Raw genomic sequence first — 24,446 nt, 5'->3', positions numbered from 1 at the left:
TACGGGGGGAGGGGCGAGAACCTTAATTCTCTGCATGACCTGAGGCAAAGCAGTGTGTAAGTTTTAAGGTACTTCGAAGAGTTGACAGACAGTAGACAAAGGATTGTCCCATGAGTACACAAAGACATCCCCCTAGGCGTTCTGGTACTCAGCCAATGCTTCCAGCTCAAGTGTCCTCGCCTTGACAAGCTGGCTGCCTGCAGTTCTGTGAAACCTCTCTCCTCAGACACCTGTCTGACTCGTGGCATTGCAGGGCTCTAAGCACAAGCTAAAAATCCTCTGTACTTCTGCTTTAGGTCCCTCAAAATCTCTCAAAGTGCTCCTGATGGCAGCGTAGCCAAGAGCAGGTGGTACAGCAGCCCTTCCAATGGATTTAAAAGCACTACATCCTCTCCAGCACCTACCACACATTCACATAGATTCCCTCTAGAGTATCTTTAGTTTTGGAATGTGGTTCCTAGTTAGTACAAAGCTATCTTTTGTGAAGACTGCAATACAAAGCAAAGTATCAGGCATAGCCTTTCCAGCTGGGAGTCGTTTATCCTCTGTACCACCTTCTATGAGATTCTATCTCTTTTTATTGCAGCTGCCTGAAAACAGCCTGTACAAATCATATTAATAGAATACTAATCTGCTTTCACTGAAGTATTTTCCAAGCATACACAATAAGGTAATATGAAACACCCTGAAGACATTTTTTTTTAAAGCATTGAAGCCAACATAAACCTCAATAATTGCTTGGCAAATCATAAGGAAGAAAAAGACCTATGGGATCTGCAGTTTCCTACAGGCTCACATCCATGCTACCCTCTGGCCAAACATGATGCAAGGGCCAGGACAAATGGGTTGCACTGACATTTCCAGTGCAGCTGTGCTTTGGAGAATTTAACTGCAATATAAACAGCATGGCTCTTGGCTTAAAACAAGCAGCACTTCCCACTAATGGTGTGTGTGCTCAGATCAGTTCTACTGTTGCAGCTTTGGAGGTGTCCCCAGCAAGGGAACCCGCACAGACATGGCATGGGTAGTGGGAAGGAAGATATCAGGCAGGAAAGGCCTTTGAACACAAGCTGGCAGACGCAGAACTTGGGTGTGGTATTTCCTCCTACCGACCACACAGCAGCTGACAGAGAGGAATGTAAGGAGAGGGGGAAAAGCTAATACATGGCATGCAAATATTCTGTGTTCCCTCATGACCACCCTTCTCTGAAGCTGTTTTACCAAGAGACTGAAAAGCGGGTCACAGAAAGTCTGGGACAATTCCTCTGATTCCTCTGTAAGCAGAGAGCTGTTCTGTACAACATGAGTTTCCCAAAGCCACCTCTTGAAAGCCTTGTGCACTAATGAACAGCTCCTTCCTCTCTCTCTCCTCAGCTCCAGATAACAAACCCCTACAGATCTGCTTTGAGTGCAGTGGGGGAATTCTGCTCGCTTGAAAATCCAATTTCATTCCTAGCACAGATATTCCTATCTTCATAATCCACACATATCTGCTCTGCTGTGCCAATCACTCACTTTCTGCAGCCTACCTTATCCCAGTGGTGCTAGCCCAAAGCCACAAAGAACCACTAGGCTCAGAGAAACACAAGACAGTTTGATTATAAGTGGATCATAAGTTTTGCATGTTGAAAAAGAGCTTTTTCTTGTGAGAATTAGGCAGACCCCGAGGGATTCATCTGAAAGAGAAGGTTTTGAATCTTGGAATGATACACGTTAGCAAGGTTAGCTTCCCTTGATGTTGCTAAAGCCACTACTAAAGGCCTGTGGCCTCTTTATTAGCCCTTCCATTAACCATATACTAACAGATGATGATAAATCTTTAACAAATAGCAATTTAAAATTCTTTGTCCCAACACATTTAGCCTTTATAAATAAATCAATCATTATAAGCTCTCTAAGCAGTTTGTCCCCCATTTTCAGGCAGTGTAACTGAAACCTGAAGAAGCTGTTTTCCAACACTTGATTTCCAACCCCTTTCATGTCACATTCTAAGACTGCTTTAGCTCTGTGTTTCAATGACAGCAGCCTCAGGGACATCACCTTCTTAAAGTGCAGGGATAAAGGAGCTCAGTTTGTCAGGAGGGCTGGGAGGAGTGTCTGTCCTTCCTTGGACAAATGTCACAGCTCCAGTGACAAAAGATTCACCTTGGTCTCTGGTGCTCACATTCAGCAGCTGTCTTCAGGTGAAAAGTAACTCCTTGCTGACAACTGTTACAAAAATTAATTTCTCTTAGAACTAAGTGAAAGCTCAATAAAATTGTATTTAGGCAGATAAGAGTCATGTAAATCATAAGAAGTCAGGACATCTGTCAGACACAAGGCAGGGGCAGGGCAGAAATACCCAGCCTAGGCTCAGAATTTCAAATGAGTGTACATGCTTCCAACCAAGCATCTTCCTGCTCCCAGTGGAAAGCAGCCATGTAAACAAAAACAATTTTAAAAAGAGGAATGTGAGTATTTTTAAAACTCTGGGAAACGAGATCAGTGGCAATCAGAGACTAGAAGCATTTCACCTCAGGGTATCTCCAGTTCAGTGCCTGCAATATTTACAGCTTATTCACAATCAGACCATTTTGATTGGAATGATGGCAACACAAAATATTTATTAAAACATTTTCAGCAAGAAAAACCATCACAACATTAGTTTAGTGTTGATCTGACCTAATCTGTCTGGTTTTGTGCCAGCCCCGCAAAATCAATTACTCCTACTTCCTCAAATGGGACTGTAGCAAGAATATCACAGATGCAGTTCTAACCTAGTCAAAACAGGATGGCTTTTTTCCCCTTGCATGCTGGCATGCTTCAGACTGCCATAAATAAGGAGCAGATGGAATACAGATTGCACTGGGTAGAACTCAAAATAGGTTTTTGGCTGTGGAAGACACGGTTGTCTCTGAAGCCTCTCAATAACATGTAAGAAATTGCAAGGTTCCAGTTGAATTCTAAAAATATACCACTTTTACTCACAAGCAAATGTATCCCATGTTTATATTTAGCTCATGGCCACATTCAGAGTGACTGCTGTTGAGTTTTATCTGACAACAGGGCCACTATTGTTTTTGACTACACACTGGGATAGACATGTCACAAACCCAATTTAACAGATTTTATGGAGTGCTAGAGAGGAATCACACAGACATACATAAGTTAATTACACAGGATGAAAAAAAAAAAAGAAAACCAGAACGTGTAGTAAACCAAATGCTGAATCACTTTTTATGGCTACTGAGGAAACAAAAAAATGACACAGTGAGTCAGATCTATTACTGTTTTACTACTCAATCAGATACCTTATCTCTTCAAACAGAAACATAGTTCCTTAAACTAGAGGCAATACATTGCCTTGTATGTCATATAACATGCTTTCCATCCTCTGAGAAAAGCCACAGGAGCAGTGAGGTGCACAGGGAAAGTAAAGATAAAGTCAGAGATGCTGCTGGGTAGAGCTGCCCTGGTGAGCTCAGGGTGGCTCAGAGACAGCAGGGCTGGAAATAGAGAAGAGGGGTGCCCACCTTGGGCACTGCAGCTGCAGGGCCATCAGCATAGCCCTGGCAGGTTAACAGCTACAAATAACCAGCAAATGTCCATCCATGAATCTGGGCTGTCACAGGAGTTTGCTGTGGGGAGGAGGACCCAGATTTTTATTCAGCATCAGCATCTCACTACCACCAACCCCCTGAAATAGCTGCAATTTGTGTGGGTTTCCTTGCCTGGAAAAATAAACCCTCCTGAGTTGTCATAAGCACAACTGCCACAAAGGATAATAAACCAGAAGTGGTTACAAAACTGAGGCCCCTGTAATGATTTCCTTTCAGTCATTACTGATTAAATCCACACAACAGAATCCCAGGATGTCGCTAATGATAGTAAAATCTGTCAGTATGTGAGATGCTAGGAGACTCTGTGAATTAAACCCCATTATTGCCCTAAATTATGGATAAATTTCTCCCTTTCCTTGGTGATATGCAACATATTTTTTCTTCAGGGCATTTAGATGATGTCAGCACAAATTACTACTTTCCACATAGCACAGATGATAGAACCAGAGGCATTAAAGGAACTTACAAAAGCCAAATGTGAAGAGACAGAAGGAACTGCTTCCTTTGACTTGGAAATAACAAATTCTGCTGTGGTATGATGGGTAAGGCAAAAGAAAAAACCTTTAATTTGAGACACTGATGGAGCTTCAAAAGCTTCACTTAAGAATCTAAATTCAAGTTTGGATTCCTGCTCTAAATTACCAAAAACACCCCATCAAATAGAAGTCCCTCTGTTTAGATACTCGTGTCTCTCCATTAAATATATATCGATGTGTTCTATTGGGTTATTATCTAGCAAACTAAGGAGCTCTATTTTCAGCTTGGAAAAATAATGAATATGCAATTAGAGTGTTTTTCTAAATGGTTTCCTATTCTTTTAATTTTTCTTAGTATACCAAAGTTGAAGGAAGGGCAGAGGAAACCCTAGTGGTCACATGACATATTTACAAATTCTATTCATGACAAAGTTTGCAGGCAGCAATAGGATCTTTTACTCGATCAAGTGTAAAAGAAACCACTAAAAAAAACCCCAACAAGTTGTCAGTCATATGACTCCATATATTTTTTGTTACTTGAGATTGAAATACAGAATTTTCAAATCCAAGCCCTGATAATTGCTTCATTATCCTGCATAATATCCCTTTATTACGCTTCCATTAGTGCTCTGCGTGCCCCAGCAGCCAAGCTCTTGGTTGCCATCTGCTGTTCCTGCTCACCACTTCTGGCAACACGGCCAGCCCAGGCAAGGAGTCTCCAAGAACTGTCAGGACAGGCACAGCTGCTGCTTTCACAGCCAGCCTGGGGTGCAGCTGGCCCCACGGAGAGGAATCAATGCCCTGGCAAACCCAAATGCAGAGCACGAGCTGCACTCCAAGTTCGGTAGCAGCAGATCCATCAGACTGGCTATGGATCATTTGGTGACCAAAGCCATCCTTGCCAGGGCTGCCTTCCTTGTGGCCAGCTCTGTGCTCGCCATCAGCGTGACTGGCAGCACTCCCTGCAGCCACTCCCTGCTCCCACTCCCCTGTGCCGCTCCCTGCCCCCATCCCCTACCTGGCTGTGGACAGAACTAAAATCATGACCAACTTACACTCCCATTTCAGTTCTGGCACCTTTATCCCCTGCATCAAACACAGAGCTCCATCTTCCAGCTTTCTGCTCTGGTACCAGACCTCTGGGTTCCAATTCTCCCAGTGCCTGCTACTTCCCAAGCTGAGAAGGTATGAAAGCCCTACATGTAAAGAATTCATTTTGGAGCTTCTCTCTAGGCAAAAATTAAGGCTGTACCTGCCTCTCCACTTGTGAGACCTTTTACACCTGTTTTTTCAGTTTCATCCTTCTTTGCAGAGCAGCAGGAGCAATCTGACTTGTACCCAAACACTTTTGAGTGACCTTGAAAAAGTATTTGTCTCATATTGAAAATGTTATGCATAATGGCCTCCCATACTTACAGAACCACATGCCCTGCTAATCTGTCCTGGCCACATTTCTTTACATTTAACATGTTTAATTAATCAATTTAGAGAGATCAAATTAATTTCATAACAGACAAGCCCAGTATCCATTTAATTTGCTTGTTAAAGAAAGCAAAAGCCTCTTTGGTAGTAGTAGAAGTGTGAAAGCCAAAATATGATACCGCTTCCCTGTGTTTTCATGATTCTTTTTCATTCCTTGTCATCAAGCCCTACAGAAACATTAGTTAATTCTTTGAAAATCCTTATCTTTGCTTTACACCTGGGGAAAATGAAGCACTGAGCAAGGATGGTACTTATCCAAACACGGCCCCAGAGACTCGTGGTAGAGCTGAGAACAAAGCCCATGTCTTTTGGCTCTCAGTCTTGTATCCTAAAGGCCTCTTTTTTTAGTGCACTTTTACAATTTTCTCATTTTGAAATGTAGCAGTTTTAAATAAAAAAGGTCAAACAGTACAGTTGTCCTTCACTCTTCTCCTCCTTCTCCATTTGAAGGGATGTGCAGATACAGAAGTTATGATTCCCTCCACCATGGCTTCAAGAGAGAAACCTTTGCACTGTGCCACAAACAGTTGGGAGTTTATTTATTTTCTGGCACACAAGTGATCTCAGCAACAAGAGATTAATTCACAAATGCCAATGTCTCCTCCTAAAAGCCCAGTGTACAAAAGAGCCGTTACTACCACGGCATGGGCCCAGCATGGAAGCAAGGAAGGACGTAGCAGTGGACAGGTCTGTCTCACTGAAGAGCAGTGGTTAGAATTCAAGTGAAACTCCTCACAATTTTGCAGTGAATGTGTTCTGCACCACAGCACTTCTGGCTTTTCCAGGTAAACAGGTGTGTACTCATCTATTGCGATTTACATCCTGCAGCATAGAGAGGCATCTTGAGAAGGAAATTCATTTTACTGCCAAAAAGTGACCCTTCTAATAGAAGACTGGCCAGTCCAAAATTTACCAACCTCATGGATAAAACTCACATTCACTCTACAGTCCATGCAGATCTGCAGGTCTGGCCCTGCAACATTAAATTCCACAACAGCTTGAAAATACCATGTTTGATTTATTAATAGCATTTACTTTTGGTAGACATTAGAGCTTTTCTCAATAGCTTACCAATTACTGCAGAAAACACAGCAGTAAATGGTACCAAAATTTCAACCCGCATAGGTGACTGTGCATTTGCCTTAGCACAGGCTGCTTAATCTTTACTCTTGGGGTAATGATGTTCTATTTCACAGCAATGTCATATGCATTATAACTTTTGACACCCATGGAAAACAATTTTTTGCTGTAGGTTTTTGCTATAGGGCTTTCCACATATTTCAGTAGAAAGGTGTAAATACTGAAAAAGCTGGAAATAAATCCTTAGTAGCAGATTCTTAGGCTTTGTTTGATACTAAAGTGGTGAGGATTAAAAGGAGCAATTCTACTGAATCTAGAAAACACTGTGAATACTAAAAACTTGCAAGTGGACCTTTACCAAGAGGTGTAATGCACTCTGTCATTACACCAAAGCTGGAAACTGCACAGCAATTGCACTGAGATGCCAGGCAAAAAAGTACACTTTCTTAGAATAATGCAGCAAGATAGATAAACTTAACAAATTGTTTCCTACTCCTGGAATCTACATTTAGAGTTTTTACTTCAGAAAGTAAGAGCACACAAAAATGTTTATGCTGCATATAGAACACACTGATATTGGAAGGATGTGCACATATTTAACTCCTTTTTTAACTTCATACAAAATGCAGGCATTACAAGAAAGGCTACAGCTTCACTTCTAATGTTTTCAAATAATGCATGACTGTTTGCCAGTCATATATTGGGCACTCAACAGAATTTTGTGCAATAGATCTCAAAGCAAGTAGGAGGAAGCAAAAGAAGACAAATAAAAATAAGAATATCAGCTCCAAAACAGCATAACCACCTCCAGCTGATGCTTCTGCAGTGCTTTAGAGAGCTCTCTGGACTCATGACACATGTACACTTCAAAGGTTAAAGATGTTGAAGGTAACAAGTGAGTGTTAGAGGCTTTACTATTATCACCTAAGTACCTACAAACACAACACACCTGTAGCTCACAAAACACACAATGACAACTTCCAAAATTAACCAGAAAAGGAAAGCACTGTTTTTCCAGGAGCGACTTTGTCTGCCATCAGGCACATTCCAGAAAAGTGGCTTTTCATTTATCCGTAATAATTTGTATTTTAAGCATGAAAGCTGGAATCTATTGCTACTGAGTCATTGCTGTTATTTGCATCATCCCAGTGCTATGAGTGGCAATTCTCTGGAACATTTTGGGGATTTGGAGCAGATTCTGATGGGATAACGTATAGTATCATCATTGAATCCCCAAAGGAGTGTTATTTACCTGATAATTTGGTATCATCCATAGATGTTTTGCACTGCCCTTTTCAAAAGCCTGATGGTTTTGCCTTGTCTGAAGACAGCTTCTTACAAATACCTGCACAAATTGGTTAGAACCCATCTGGCAAGGCAAATGCACCTACAGAAATGCTGTAGGAAACAGAATTTAGGACATGATTATCCACATAGACACAGTCCATAACTGCAGAGTAAGCCTCTGGATGAAAACTAGTTCTCCAGTATAAAGCATCTACTAATCCATAAAAAGCTTACTAAATTCCAAAGCTTTAGATTACAGTGGACTAAATGTTTCACATACCCTTGCCCTTCCCACTAATTTCTAGTAGCAGTTGTGAGGACGTAGCTAAGCTCATCCAGCTGACAGTTACTGGAGCTACAGTGCCAGGGTTTTGTTCTGCCTTGCAGGTTTTAAGTGGGGCTACACTACAGCACTGTGAAATGGAGCTGCAGCAGTACAATTTAACCCAAAAACACTAGCACCAGAATTTCTGAGGCATCCCACTTCTCTAACAGGACTGTAAGTGCACTTGTAAGGAAAGAAATTCCAGGAATGCAAAACGTTAGCTCCAGTACAGCTGTTCTAATGAGCTCATCTAGGTAGTGGTGAGTAGGGAAAACCAGGATTTTACCTGCAGAGCCCTCTGGGTACTTGCAGAAGTTACCTATAAAATGTTCAATTTTTCTACCCAGAAGGAAGCAACATAAGCCTTGCTGCTGATGACATGAGCCAGGACTTTGGCAGATATCATTAACTTCACACCTATAAGGGGCTAGGGGAAAAATAATTGCCATTAGTTGACATTTTATGTGGCAATTTTCAACCAGAAAGTGACAGTTGTTCTGTTAGGGCAACATTAGGTCAGTTCCATGTTTTCTGAAACTTCGTTTCAGCATCACAACTACTGGAAAGTAACTGTGCCCTTCCACCCAGAAGCATTTATTTTTGCAGCAAACTCCCTGCACCTGTACTTGTGCCGTTAATGGAGCCGGCTCTACCCTAGATTGGTTCCACTTTGAAAGCTCCAGAATGTCTGACTGGTTCTTTCCTAATGCAAACAGCAGCTGGAAATCGCCACGATAATCCACAGAAGGGACAGAAGTTTCCCAGGAGCTTGAACATCCTGCATTCCTCATGCATCTAAGAGCTGTAATACCCTGCGGCATGGCAAGCATCACAAGCACCAGCAACAACTCCCAGCCAGTTCAGTGGGTGCTCCCTGCCGTGCATTAACATGCAAATGCACAATATCACATATGCTAATGTCTGCTAAAAAGGTTTTTCATTCTGGGACCTCAGTTTAATGAACAAATGGAATCCTGCAGCATCACTGTGGGGAAAACAATTGCAGAGCACAGTGATGAAGGAAGGCATTGAGTGCTCTGTCAGAATGAATGAATGAATGCAAGTGGATGGCAAAGGAAGGGACATGAAAACCAGCTGTGGGAATTCCCCACTTTCACCTCAGCCTCAGCAGGATAATCTGAGCAATCAGTGCATGGTCTGTGACCCTTTGGCTCCATGAGGAGCCACTGCCTTGGCGAAGCAATCCCAGACTGTTTTGTTACACCCTGAACTGCTACTCAGCTCTCAAGCACCAAGCAGCATAGGATGGTACAGGCACAGTGACTTCAGGGGCCACACATCTGTTCCTTCTACAACCCCTGCAAAAACACAGAGGCTGGGTTGGCAGATGGAAAATTTGCCTTTGGGGAGAAATAGGTCAGATATCAGAAAGTAACAACTGAGAAACAGATGCAGTCTTTCTTCCCCATCACACTCATATTTTGCTCAAACACGCCTTTATTAACTGAAGGTTCAGCTCTGTGAAAGCAGTTCCCTGTACCTGAGGAGAGACAATCCTGCCCAGCAGGCTCAGGAGTGTAGCCGGGTCTCTGATGTAGCAGCCTCTGACAAGGTACATGACAATCACTGTTGTGAGAAGCACAAAGTGGAAGGCTGGGGTTGAGGACTTTACTGGGGACACTCCTCCTAGGTTTTTTAACTATTGCAAGAGAACAATTTTCTAAGGTCTCTTTTTACATGTTGCTGATTAAACATGAGAAAAACAGAGCAGTATCATATTTTTATGCAGTTAGTCTATTTACAGGTACTCACTGGGATTGCGCTGTTTTTTTAAAGTCAAGTAGATTTCCCCACCATGACTGTTCTGTTTGTCTTACTGAAACCACTCACAATTCCCCTCGGGTCCAACACTATTTAGAATCATAAAATAATGTCAGTTGAAGAGACCTTTAAGGTTATCTAGTCCAACTCTACCCTGCAATGAGCAGAGACATCTTCAACTAGACCGAGTTGTTCAGAGCCTTGTTCCATCTGACTCTCCTTGGATGGGGTCTCTACCATCCACTACTTCTCTGGGCAATCAGTGCCAGTGTTTCAACATCCTCATTGTAAAAAATTAATTCCTTATACCTAGGCTGAATCTACTTCTTTTAGTTTAAAAACATCACCCCTTTCTCCATTAAAACATCTGTCCTCATCTTTCTTATGAGCCCCTTTAAGTACTCAAAGGCCATGTTCAGGTCTCCCAGAGCCTTCTCTTCTCCAAGATAAACAGTCCCAATTCAAACCAATTCTAGCTAATGGATAGTGAATAAGAGAGAAAAAGACTGAAAATAACAGGCAGGAACTTGCACAGGAGACCCCTGATACCAGGCTCAACTTACTGAGATCTGCAGCAAACCCAGCACATTAACTTTGGTATGTTTAACAATAATGCAACAGTGTGCTGAGAAATGTTTTTGAATACACACAAGTCACCAACCATTAATTCCACTACATAGTCCACAGAACGTTTTATCATCTGAGACATTTGCATAGCATAAATGCAATAAATGCACCTCTAAACAAAATTGATTACACGTACATATAGAAAAGTTTAGAAGTTACAGGGCATCAAAGCTGGTTTGGTTTTTTCTATTCATGGACTTCAGCCTGCCCTACAGTGCTTGCAGAGGGCACACAAGATCCTCTTGCCCCGTCTTCTACACAGATCTTCCCACAGCAAGTCCCAAAATACATGACACTCTGCAGTCTGCTAAGCCCTTCAGCTCTAAAAGACGAATTCCACAGAATTTTTCTAATGCTCCTCTGGAGTGTCTTTATCCCTACTGCTACTTCACCACAGATTGTTTAAGCTTTCTTTTAAAAATTCTATCAGATGCTAATGACAGCAAATTTTCTGTTCCTCTCTTGGTGCTCCCAAAAAGTTTTCGGAGCTCTAGTTTAAAGAGATTACATGTGTGGGCCTTGGAGCAGAAAAGGGCTGGCAGGAGGTAATAAACCTTCTGTCTTGACACAGAAAATAACCCTCTGCTGGGGCTATAATTTATTGACACTGAGATGTTTTATGGCACAAAGTTATAACCAGCTCTTCCCACACAGCTATTCCCACCCACTGCACTCAATAATCAGAAAGCCTTTTAAATGTTATCTAGTAGCAAGAATTAAGCAGTTGTGTTTTGCACATCATGTCCCTTAGCTTGCTCTTTCATTTCCTCTTTTTCAACGTTATCACATTATGTTCACTCTTCTTATTTGCTTTTCCTCTTCACAAATCTCTTTAAACAGCTGCAAAGGGGGAGGGACCACTATGCTCACAAAAATTCCCCTTTGTAGAATGCTTCTGTCAGGTCCTACTGTCTGTCTCTTTCCAGGCATTTCATACCTACAAAATTCAGGTTTGCTTTTCCATCTCTTCCCTGAGCATCCCTGCCAACAGAGCTCACTGCCAGCTGTCTAAGCTGAAGAACAGTAAGCCACATCTTCTTGCTGCCATGAGGAAAATGTACACCCTCGTTCTCTTTGTAGTGGGATCCTTTTGTCTGAACGGTAAGTGACCTTTTCTTTCTCAGCCAGTTTCAGAACAGGGAGAGCTTTTGCGGGTACAAGGTGGGACAGTGACATGAGCTCACAGACAATTCATACCCATCTCCTTGGGAGGTTGCTGACTTTAAGAGGATGTTTAAAATGGATTATTTTAGTGTTGTTTTGGGCTTGTTTGATATCAGCACTTGCACTACGATGGATATGGACAGACAAGTTGGACATAAAATTATATAACTATAGGAGATTACAATGATAATAACTAAATAATATCCCTTTAGATGCTCCCAGGATCATCTGTGATAGGAAAAGCAGAAATTGTGCTCAAGGTGAAAAAATGAACCGTGACATGATCCATAAATATGACAGATCTCATCCCTCTACCATTATTTTCTCAAGTTCCTATATTTTGTAAGTTCATACTTCCTAATTTTTTACATCAGAATGAAAACAGTTTAAATTATGTTGTCAAATGTAAATGTTTGCTACAAAAAAAGCATGTATTTATGCTTTTTAAGCAGGAAATTTCCCTCAGATTGTCAGGATTTCTTGGATATGTTTTAGCCAACACAAACAGCCTGACAGCAGCATGAAACAGGACATTTAGCATAGGAGCTTCTTCCCATGGAGAGGCTCCACTGAAGTGCTCTGACAGAAACTGGCTGAAACTGCACCAAGATCACATCACACGCTTCCCATTATTAACTATTCATTCCACACTTGTTTTGTTTCTTCTATCTCTGAAAGGCAACTTTAGAAAACATCTGCTTTGTAACAAAAGGGGAATGAGGCCCCACTTCATACTCTTAAATTATACACTTCTAAACCCCTGAGTATTTCCTTTTTCATTTGCATTAACTGCAGTGTAAAAATTAGAAGTCTTTAAAATATAGTAAATTCACTGCTACTTCCATTGGAACAAAAGCATTCCAAATCAGTACGTGTTCTTCTAAGAGGTTATGAAAATCTTTTTGCTTGAGACTATGTTGAGAAGTAACAACATCCTGAAACAATTTCAGAGAAGAAAATGGGACTGTTTCATTGCTGCTTCTTACTTGCTCTTTAATAATTACAGATGGGAACTTGGTATGTCACTTATTTGTGAGAGAGTAAAGGACTGAAATGGTAACACATGCTACAATGTTACTTCTAAACATATACTATTTCAGTAATATAGTGAAATATAATAATATTTCACATTTACTACTATAACTGAATTCAAAGAAACACTAGAAATGTTTTATGTTACATTTTGAAATGCGGACAGTGTTAACACTGAACTTGCCTGTATCTCACAGCATTGCTCCTGATTCTTTTCTGTATAAATCACTCCAACAAATTTGTCATGACACTGAAATCAAACAGCAAAACACAGGATGTCTAGTTACTTCATTTTATGTATTTAAATTAGACTACATAAAAAGGAAAGCCTCCACAGCAGAGTGAATGAAGCCTGTGGTTCAGTTTCTTCTTCTATAAAATCAGAAGCATCTTGGTATATTTTTTTAATGCTCATAGTCCCACAAAGAAAACACACTTACTGAGGAATGTGTACTGCAAGTTATGTGGCAATTGCTCTCCTTGTCACAGAGCAGATGTGTAGCATGTTAAGTGAAGCTGAAATAATTTCTCCAGCTCAGGATCCACCCCAGTGGGCTTTATTTATTACTGCTTTCAGTACACAAAGATACTCCACTCCCCAGTTAGGACTGCTTGATCATTGTTGTTAAAATAATTTGTTAAAAGCATCAGTCTACCCTCTGCAACATCTCTGGTGATTACTGCTATCTGGGGGGAAAAAAACCAGTTTGTGGAGGAAACTGCACTTCCACCTCCTCCAGCCCTGAGAGGAAAAAGAGACGTGTCAAAGGCCTGGCTACTGACACACAATGCACATAAAGATGAAACTGGATGCCTGGTAATTTTGTTCTCATTAAGTACCATCTGGTTTATATGTAGATTTTTAATGGAAAGTAGACTATAAAAATTAGACAAGAAACACTCATTTTTCCAGACTATAAAAATTAGACAAGAAACACTCATTTTTCCCCAGTAGGTACAGAGATGGGGTTTAACAAGTTTTAAGGCAGTGCAGGGCTGACATCTAGTGGTGTGAGACACAGGCTTCTGAGTGAGGTGAGCCCCTTTATTTCTGATTACTAAATTCCAAAGGCTGGAATGGAACGACAATTTTATAAAGGATTATCCCTAGTGAAGGAATGCCTTCACTAAGAACAGGTAATAATTTCTTAAAGGGATTCATTGTTGAATAAGTTTTTTTAATAATTAAAGTCATGGGCTGTCATTAATCCCCATAAAGTTTCCTAACAGTCAGTACTGGGAAATCTGAGCTGTTCTCATCAGACATGCAGACCCCACACCATGTTGCAGACCAGGCGACTGTAATTGCTAAACGCAGGTTTCAGAGTAAAAACTAATTACAAATCCAGAATTAGCTTTCTGCAATATTCTACAGTTCCTACTTCTTACTCCCTGTTTAGCAAATACTCCCTGCGCTGGAATATCCACAGACAAAGGCAGCAATCAGTGAAAACATAGTTAACAGTTAAAACAAGAACTCATATCTTTGCTCACAGTATTCAGTAACCACTGAATGAAACAAACCAACTGACAATTTATTTATATTTGAATTATAGCCATGTTGCTTACATCACTCACATATGCAACTGTGGGAATGTCTACTAAAAAAAAACTCCACCAAACCACACAATAAAATAACTTTAACAAGGATTCTCTCTTAAATTGCTGCAGGACTTCTAACCTACTCTTATAACCACAAGAAGATTCATTCCTAGAACACAGCCCTCTTTTCTTCACAGTATCAAATTTAGCTTTTCCTTGATTGCTATACACAAAAAAAATCACCCCAGAATTTGAAGCTTAGCAAGACCCAGCATAGCTCTAGCTTTTGATTAGGCACCTTGCATTGAGAACAAATGTCATGATAAAATATCACATGGTATAGAGCTTTTATAATGACTTGCAGGGAGGTACAAAAAAAAGTGTGAATCAAAAAACAAACTGACCCAACAAACACATACATTCATCCAAATCTGCTTTCCCAAATGCCTTGGAAAGTATTTGTAAACCCTATTCTGAAGAACAATGTTACAGTTAAGTGAAAAATCTGGGCTATGAGACCACAGCCCATGCTGGTCTTAAAATAATTAAATCAAGCCTGGTGTTTACCTCAGCCTTTCTACAGATCTTGAGTGAAAATTGTTCTTAGATGTGAAATCTCTGATTGACAATCTTTCCTTTTACCTCACTCCACTTTCTCACTGGATCAGAAACAAGAAGGTTTTAGGATATGTTTTTAACCTGAGCTGGATTCAGAAGAATTTCAAGTTACAAGAGAGACTTGTTCAGCTCAGTAACTTGCAGCCCAGTTCACAAGGAAACATGGCACCTTCCAGACATGCACACAAACTTTGGCTGCTTATTTGATCCTGACTTTTTTGTGTTTGCTTTTCCCCAGGCTTCATGGATATGCTACAACATTAAAATAAACCCCAGAACAAATTAACGTACCACAGATTTAAAATACTTGCATGGCTAGTGTTTTTTAATGTGTGGAATTGCTCTGGGAAATAATGAAGAAAGTGTGCTGTAAGGACACTACCTATCTCTGCAATATCTAGAGGTGAATTAGGTGAGCTGAATTAGATGAGCTGAATTAGATGACCTTTTCTGTGGAAGAGACAGTCTATCAATTGCACAGAAACCAGCTTTCACTAACTGTAATTTCATCAGCATCACAACAGAGACCTGCCCAACACACAGCACAATCTCAGGTTCTGTTCTGTTGGTCAAATGTCCCTCCTGTTTCAAATCAAAGGATGTTACCAGGACCTTGCTCATCAGTATTGTCAGATGCCATCCTGTGGTTTGAAAGGTTCACTGGGATGACTTTAAAAAGCACACAAAGCACATGAGAACACAATAAATAGCCCTGGAGTTGTGCCAGAAGCTGCTCTGCTCCAAGGTGAATTTTCTGGCTTGTTTGATATTAATGTGTAGATATTATATTTTGTAGTCACTGGACTCCAGCTTTGGCTATCAAAGATTTACAGTATTTGTAATAGTCCACAAGTCAAGTTTTACTCCCACATAAAATAAGTCTAACATACTGCTTGGTGTTTTCAAATTTTGAAATAGAAACATCACCAGCTACCAGAAACCTAAAAAATCTTTTAGGATTCCTACAGCTTATCCCCTGGTTTTCTCTACATAAATCAGAGTCCTTAAATTTGTATGTGTACCTACAACTCTGTTTCCTACAGCACTAAAGAGAGAAGTCACAGCTGGACCCCTCCCTTTGGATCATAGAATAATTCTTCCCCTGACATTAAGAGGGTGGTTTGCTCCCAGTTTCTATTTCTAAGTGTAATCCCAAAAGTATCTACCAATTTGAGCTTCATATTTTATTGCAAGAAACCCCAAAAAGTGTTATGATTGATCTACTTTGATCTGTGCTCTGTGAAAGACAGTCAACTTCAGCAGAACAGGTATCAGGGCAAGCACCATATCCTGTTCACACAAACTTGCAGCCTTTAGAAAATCAAAAGCTGTCATTATTTCCCAAAGAGGATCTGATGCACAGATATTCTGTGTCCCCTACATCATGTCACTTTAGTCTCCCTTCCTGTTTTGTGATGCTTTACAGGAAGCATGGCAGCAGATGCTGAAGAAAAACTAATGAACCACTTACTGAGTCCTGACAGATACAATAAGTTAATTCGACCAGCAGTCAACTCTTCCCAGCTGGTATCCATAGAGCTGCAGGTATCCCTGGCACAGCTCATCAGTGTGGTAAGTTCAAATTAGGCTATACCTTTACATTCAGTACTACCTGCACAGCACTCCAAGTCATAGTTGTACTGGTATTTACTACATCTCTGCTCTTTTCTCATTTGTGTAGCACTATTAATAGGCAGAGGCCTTCCATGTAATTTACTGGTTTTATACCTCACCATGGAGATACAATGGGGAAATCAGTCTATGCCTAAGCATTGAAGGACTGAGGCCAGATCTCCATCCAGTAGAATTCCATCTAGCTAAAATTCAAAATCATTACACTGATTTCAGTACAGTACTGTGAGTTACTCCAGGTCAGGGCCTGTCCTGGACAGTGCAAACCATCCACCATCACCACAATGCTAATCCATCTTCCTCTGAAGTGGTCCAATGGCCTGAAAACAAGCTACAAAGCCACATCCAAATCACATGACATATCAGGCATATCAATAAAGAACACTGGAATGTTGTAAAGAAAAGCACACATTAGTTCTGGCTGGAATAGCTTAACATGGTTAAAACAATCCTCATGAAAGCAGCTCCTCATATTCAATAAAAACTACTTCAGTCAGTTTAAAAGACACTTTCACCCACTAGGTTAGTATGTGTTTGACAGTTATTCCAGGGTACAAACACATCATTACTAAGAGAAATTAACATTAACTGCAGTGGGAATGAGAGCCAGCATATAAGTGGGAATAATTTCCTGAACTGGGGCTTTCAACTCTGCTGCTCTTTCCCTGGATGACAAAGAATACAGATGACTGCCTCCTTGTCAGAATTGATGTAAGGGCTACTGACTGGACTGCTGAAAACTTTTAGAGACATAGAGAATTTATGTTCCAAAATTCCAGAGGAAATGAGAGAGACTCTGTTGGAATGAAAGGGAATCTCTACAAACAGCTAATGTTTCATGCACATATGCAGACTGGATATAGTAGATATAAGTACACATATATGCATATATGTGTACATAATATACAGAGACACACACAGATGCATATATGTACCCACACAGCATTCAATGCCATGTGTACCAGACGAGTCTAGTTAAGTGCTCTCTCTCTCCTGGGGAACTGCCTCTGTACATCCTGCACTAACCACCACGAGCACAGTGTCCCCCCAGACTTCAGTTTATGGGCAGCCAGGTGGATGAGCTTGAACAAGATCAAGACCAGCACAGCTCAGTCCCTATCGCTCTATAGCCTCACTCTTCCAGCAGAACAAAATTAGGCATCTTGTAGGATCCAACAATCTCAAGCATCTTCAGGATCAGAGAATTAACTCATTTTCCTGCAGAAATCCTCCTGACAGATGTTCTACATGGAGGTTTCTCTTCTGGACTGCTGTTCATGAAGCAGAGCCTGCCAGATAAGAGATTACACGGCAAACCTCACACAACCTCATGTAGGCCTCCCCGATGTCAACCGTCCCTCCTGTTTCAAATCAAAGGTGGAGAAGTGGGGTGGAGTGCAGGAAGAAACCAGCTTAGAAAGGTGGTGTTCATTTTTTTCCAAATAACTACACTCACTCCTGCCATAACTGTTCTTGTTAAAAGGCTTTTGGAATTCTACATTTATGGGGTTACTATTTATCATCAGTATGTGTATACAAGACTGGCCATAGTACCTCAGAGAAATGTCTGTCTTGAAATACACTAGACAAAATCATGCTCAAAAACCCACTGAATAAATCTTATTACTGCAATAAAGTGAAACATTTTAGAGGCCAATTCTTGTCTCCATTTTTCCCTGCAGAATGAGCGGGAGCAGATCATGACCACGAACGTCTGGCTGAACCAGGTAACAAACCCACAGAGAAATGGCTTTTGCAAAGCACAGATGAGACTGCTTTGACTCCATCACATTGTTTTGTTAGTGCTGCTCTGACACTCCCATCACTACTGTACAATTCTTCTCTTAGGAGTGGATTGATTACCGGCTGGCTTGGAAGCCCTCTGACTATGAAGGAATAAATAAGCTGAGAATACCTGCAAAACACATCTGGTTGCCAGACATTGTGCTTTACAATAAGTAAGTAAAATGTATGGGGTAGTTTATGCAGACAATGAACAAAATTTTAACCAAGGAACAAACATCAGAGACAACGAAGTAGGTCTGGTAAAATTTTAAAACTGAATTTTGTGACTTTTAGATAGCAGCAAGTATATCTGACTGGGCTACTGGGCTCAAAGATAATTTCAGTAACTTCAGCGCTCTGGGTGAAGAAATTCCAGCAGAGCTGGAAGATGTCTGCAGTGTGAACAGTTACAGCAGAGGATCCATGACAAGGCTCAAAACTGAGACAGATTTATATGAAAATAGACTGCATGGAAAGAATAAATCATAGGTCTAAGTGCAGTTGCAAGAAGACATCTGGAATTCTACCAGACATCTTAGGGTCTGCAATACAGTTTTGTCTCCTTCTTCCCCCATTCCTTCTTCTACCACAGAGCCCAGGACACAAATCTGTTACAAAGTTCACACATACTATATTCCAGGAGCTCATATTCATGTAGAAAACCAAATTATATTCCATTTTCATAAAGCATTGAAAAAATCCATTCTATGAATACATAGTACATCTGTCAACATCTGACCCCAATGCTTTATAGCACTGAGAAAAATATACTTCACTTCCTCTTTCAAACAAATAGCTAACTGACAATTTTGCTTTGCTTTGGTTTAAGTCTCTAGCAAAACCCTGAAATGGATTATAAACTTTTTTTTTTTAATAATCAAAATTTGTACTTTTATGATACTTTGAAAACCAATGACTTCATGAACACATGATAATTTACGAACATATACAGATGGGAAGCCCAGGAAGTTTATATATAACTGAGTTAAGTCCTTGGAATCCTACTACTGGAAACCAGATTTGATGAACATTTAAAACTACTGTATTAGTCACAAAGTAATTCAGCCAGTGGATTACAATGTACTCTGCCTGCTCAAAGCTTGTTCTGGTAAATTGTGCCTCTGCCTTCTGCTTCTTTTTGCTGTTGGCCAAGTGATACCATTTAATAGTTTGTAAAAATAGAATAGAATAGTTTCAAAAGGTTTCTTAAATGCATAGGAACAAGCCTCACCATATTGGATTTTGACATTAGTACAAAGCTTCAATTAAATTTTAGCTGAAGGACAGCTCTGTGTAACTTCCTGCCGCTGGAGCAGAGCTTTACAGACATCGGTCAGTTCAAGGTGCTTAGGAAAACACAAAGCATGTTCCCATGCCCAGGTGCAGAGGGTCTCTGAGACTGCAGCCCAGCCTCTGCCCACAACTGAGACAGGGCACTCAGCACCAGAACTCACATATTCCCAGCCAGGACCGTGCCCAGCATGTGGCACGGCAGGATGGCAAAGCTCACTCAGGGAGTACAGATATATCACAACTAAGACCCAGTTCAGACCTCAAAAAATAGCTCTTTTGTTGGCAATGAACTAACGACCCTATTAGTGGCTGTAGCCACTCACTCCTGCATCTAGTTGTTTCACTGTCTGCATGAATTAGCTGCAAAGGCCTCAGCTCAGTGCCAGATATTCATTGCCTCACCCAGGTGAGCTCTTCCCAGAGCCAGACCTAACTGATTCAGACACATGTGCCAAGCCTTAGATATTTGTGGCATTTCCTGCTTAGAAAAATTTTAAAACAAATCCCCCTTAGCACTGAAATAACTCTGTTTTCCATGATGCCTTGTCAACAAACATGAATACAACCTCGGGATACTTCATGGCTTCAGCAGCCCTACCTTGTTTGCCCAGACTGCTGGGCAGGAGAAGATGCTGCTGACTGATACTGATCTTCTCCCTGAGTTAAAGGGCCCATCACAATCTAGAAGCCTCCCCTGGTGGAAGCTTAGCAAGTGGAAGAGATACAAAGCTAAGATTAATTGTGGGCACTAAGAACGCTGTGGCTTGTCTGTTCTGGTTTTGTAATAAGTAAACATTAATTGGAGTGACGCAATAAATTATAACCCATATAATTACATTTCCTCTGCCTACACTCTCCCTGTGTTGCTAAATAATGCTGCTCATCTTCTTTCCTTGTCCAAGTCATTTAGGAGTGTTGCTCTGTGTTCTTAGCAGTGGCTATGTTCCAGATCAAAGCTACTTCTGTTTTCACATGGCATGATCTCATTTTTGCTCAGTCTTCAGAGATGTAGGAAGCTTTAATTACTTGAGCAGACATTTACAAAATACATTGATTTCTTTGGATGAAACAGAGGTGTGCATTTGGTGTATAATAATAATAATTTTATAACTTTTTTTCTGTAAATATTGGAACAAAAATCAGCTCTCTGATTGGGAGAAACGCGTACATTGATCTCCCTATCAAGTTATAACTCCCTACAGCATAGATCTCAGAATGAAAGTATTACTAAACCTTGATTCTTGGAACAAGTGGGGCCCACAAGACCAAGAATGTCAGACCCTGTTTTGAACTGTGTTTTTCCTCCTAATGTTTCATCACTTTTTCCCCTTTCCCTTCTGTCCTGTGGTAAGTGCGGATGGCACGTACGAAGTCTCGCTGTACACAAATGCCATTGTCAAGAACAATGGGAGCATTCTCTGGCTGCCCCCTGCCATTTACAAAAGTGCCTGCAAGATTGAGGTGAAGCATTTCCCATTTGACCAACAGAACTGCACACTGAAGTTCCGCTCCTGGACGTATGACCACACAGAAATTGATATGGTGCTTAAGACTTCCATGGCAAGCATGGATGACTTCACACCAAGTGGTGAGTGGGACATTGTAGCACTCCCAGGAAGAAGGACTGTAAATCCTCTGGACCCCACTTATGTCGATGTGACATATGACTTCATTATTAAAAGGAAACCACTTTTTTATACCATCAATCTTATCATTCCCTGTGTGCTAATTACATCCTTAGCCATCCTAGTATTCTACTTGCCTTCAGACTGTGGTGAAAAAATGACCTTGTGCATATCTGTGTTACTTGCCTTGACCGTGTTCTTGCTGCTGATCTCCAAAATTGTCCCTCCAACATCTCTAGATGTTCCACTGATTGGGAAGTATCTCATGTTTACAATGGTGCTGGTGACCTTCTCCATAGTTACCAGTGTATGTGTGCTCAATGTCCACCACAGATCTCCAAGTACTCACACTATGCCCCCCTGGGTAAAACTGGTTTTCCTTGAAAGGCTCCCGGCCTATCTGTTCATGAAGCGCCCAGAAAATCATTCTCCACGGCAAAAGCCATGCAACTGCAAAAAGACAAAAGCAGAGAATCCTTGTATGGAGCCATCTGACTTCTACAAGAACTCTACCTATTTTTTGAATACAGCTTCTGCCAAAAGATACAATATGAAAGTCTCTGAGACACTTGACAATATCAGCAGTCACCGAGATTTTAGGCTAAGAACAGGCGCAAAATTTTCTCCTGAAGTGCAAGAAGCAATTGATGGAGTCAGTTTTATAGCAGAGCACATGAAAAGTGACGACAACGACCAGAGTGTAAGTAAAAATGAGAATTCCCTGTCCTTCCAAACTCCATCTCCTGTCCTCCTCTCCTGTAACATGCTGCTCCTCGGAAAACATATTCTAGCTATTGTCAAGATTTTACAGAGATTCTAGATATAGCTCATAAGATGAAACAATTTATGCCTCTAATGAACGGCAATTTGGTAACTGCAAATACTCTCCTGATAAATAACACGGCTATTTCCACAAAAAGAGCTTGCTGATTGCCCAGTAAGTCATGAAACACTCTTAAAAAAACTTTGTTGTCACATTCAAGTGGTGATTGGCAGGGGAAGAAAACAATATTCAGTTCCAGATTAGAAATAGAGTATTTTTCACCATTGTGAATCAGTGAGACTACGATTCAACCCATGGCCAGGCCAAGTTAACCAGAAACAATGTACCTGCAGCTTGTGCATTTATTTACCTAAATGAACACAGCAGGAGGATTTAGAAAAATGGGTAGAAGCCTTTGCAAACACTCTCTCTGGGCTAAGACTGTCTGCATATGGCAAACACCATGGGTAGGATTGAAAACTTCAGCAGAGCTGACACTTCTTTCATTTGAGCTATTTTTATATATATACACGACTCATTACTGGCTAGGAGAAATACTTCAGTTAAGCAGTGCTGCTGCTCACAGACCACTAGCTAGCACAATAGAGCTGAAAGAAACATGCTGTGAACAATGCTTGGAAAACTCTGATAGGTCACAAGGTTTTCTTAGACAAGCACCCACAGCTGGGAAAAATCATCCTCATACTCACCATTGTCCTCTCTCTAATCCAAACCCAGTGTGACTCCAGGTTCTCTATTCCTGTTGTGCTTGCCCTCCCTCAGCCAAGCAGATTAAATTAAGTCTGGTTTCTGATCCTGCAGAAGTCCCTAGAGGAGCCTGCTGCTGAGTAGTTCATGTTTTCTATTAGCTGAAATTACTGTCAATATAAATAAAGAAATTCAGCTATTAACATTAGACATGATCTTGTAAACATTGAAACTGACTGAGCAGAAGCCAACTTCATAGTGCAGGAAAGCTTTTCTAATAGCTCAGAAATTCTTGCAAGGATGTGTTGCAAATTCTTGCAAGGATCTACAAAGCTTTCACTTAATAGTATGAAAAAATTTCAAGATCATTATATATACTGAAAATCCACTTGCTGTTTTCACATAGGGTGCTCTGATATTACATACAATTTTTCTAGATTAATAACTTTATTCTCTGCTTCCTTCCCTCATCACAATGGTCTGATAACAACTGTTCATGTACATTTGTATGGTCTGACTACAGAAGCATTCAATTCCTGTTAGCAGCAGTGGGAATTAAAAGTGTGCACAGAAGGAAAAGTATGTAATATTCTAATATCAGACATGATTCAACTGACAAGGATGATAAAGTCACTGATGTGAGGACATCCCACATGTAACTAGAATCAATGAGAGAGGAAAAATTATTCCTGACATGCAAATGAAGATTGATACATTTCCCCTCTGTAACAAGAGCCCAATTAGTCACTTAGTCTAAGGCCATGACTTTCATAGACAAAACACGCAAGGAAAAACGGATTTTAATAAAAGCAACTGTATTAATATGCATTAACCCCATGAATAAGATGACTGCTGATAAGAAAAGAACTCTGAAGTTAACCTCGTTTAACAGCAGTAAACAACATCTATTTTTGCCCACTGAGATTAATAGCATTTACGAAGTAAATTGAAGAAAAAAATTCCCTAATTAAATTATAGTGTGGGTTCTTCAGGGCTGGCACGACACCAGGCAGTCACACACTCAGTGTCTGATGTATCCAAGAAAACTAAGAAATATTTACTGTATTTTTCTCCACTGCTCAGATGTGTTGTAGGAGAAAAATCCCTTACCAATCCTAATGCCAGTTCATTCCCTGAGCCTTGAGATCTGTTTCCTTTTATTTGGATAAACAAAAACTCAGCATTAGCAGGAGGAAGACCAAAAGAATATGACAAATTGCTAATATCTTTAATTGGCTTTTTTTTTCCAGGTCATTGAAGATTGGAAGTATGTTGCCATGGTAGTGGACAGGCTGTTTCTCTGGATATTTGTCCTTGTTTGTGTCCTGGGGACTGTTGGATTATTTCTGCAACCACTTTTTCAAAACCACACTGCTGCCATAAACCCTTATTGAAAATTGTCAATACTTACACAGACATTTGGTCTCATTCTGCTCTCAGTTCCCCTTTGTTAACTCCACAGAGATGCCAGTTACATTTACATCCCTTGGAGTAGGGAAAAGGAAAGTAGAACTTGACTTACTAGGATAGGAAAAAAAGAAAAGCAAACAAACTTTTTTTTTCTTCCTAGTGAGTCCAGTACTTCTGGTGATATCTTGCCCTTTTTTCAATTATTTGAAGTCTGAA

The 24,446-nt window shown here is 40.6% G+C and overlaps 1 protein-coding gene across 1 annotated transcript; it reads left to right on the top strand.

Moving 5' to 3' along the window:
• The first annotated feature begins 11,704 nt into the window (after positions 1 to 11,704).
• Positions 11,705 to 24,214, top strand: CHRNB4 (cholinergic receptor nicotinic beta 4 subunit). The gene is made up of 6 exons (XM_062501673.1): positions 11,705 to 11,759; positions 16,441 to 16,586; positions 18,329 to 18,373; positions 18,495 to 18,604; positions 21,077 to 22,049; positions 24,071 to 24,214. Exons 1-6 carry the CDS (start codon positions 11,705 to 11,707, stop codon positions 24,212 to 24,214), a joined length of 1,473 nt encoding a protein of 490 aa, XP_062357657.1.
• Positions 24,215 to 24,446: the final 232 nt, after the last annotated feature.

Source organism: Cinclus cinclus, chromosome 13 (assembly GCF_963662255.1).
Source record: "Cinclus cinclus chromosome 13, bCinCin1.1, whole genome shotgun sequence".
Lineage (NCBI taxonomy): Eukaryota > Metazoa > Chordata > Aves > Passeriformes > Cinclidae > Cinclus > Cinclus cinclus.
This window is presented reverse-complemented; position numbering and strand designations above follow the sequence as displayed.

Bases quoted from the DNA above. Each gene is read 5' to 3' on its own strand.
- CHRNB4 (XM_062501673.1), top strand. From the start codon at position 11,705: ATGAGGAAAATGTACACCCTCGTTCTCTTTGTAGTGGGATCCTTTTGT. The intron at 16,587-18,328 runs GTAAGTTCAAAT...TTTTCCCTGCAG, and splicing joins TGGCACAGCTCATCAGTGTG to AATGAGCGGGAGCAGATCAT. The intron at 22,050-24,070 runs GTAAGTAAAAAT...TTTTTTTTCCAG, and splicing joins GTGACGACAACGACCAGAGT to GTCATTGAAGATTGGAAGTA.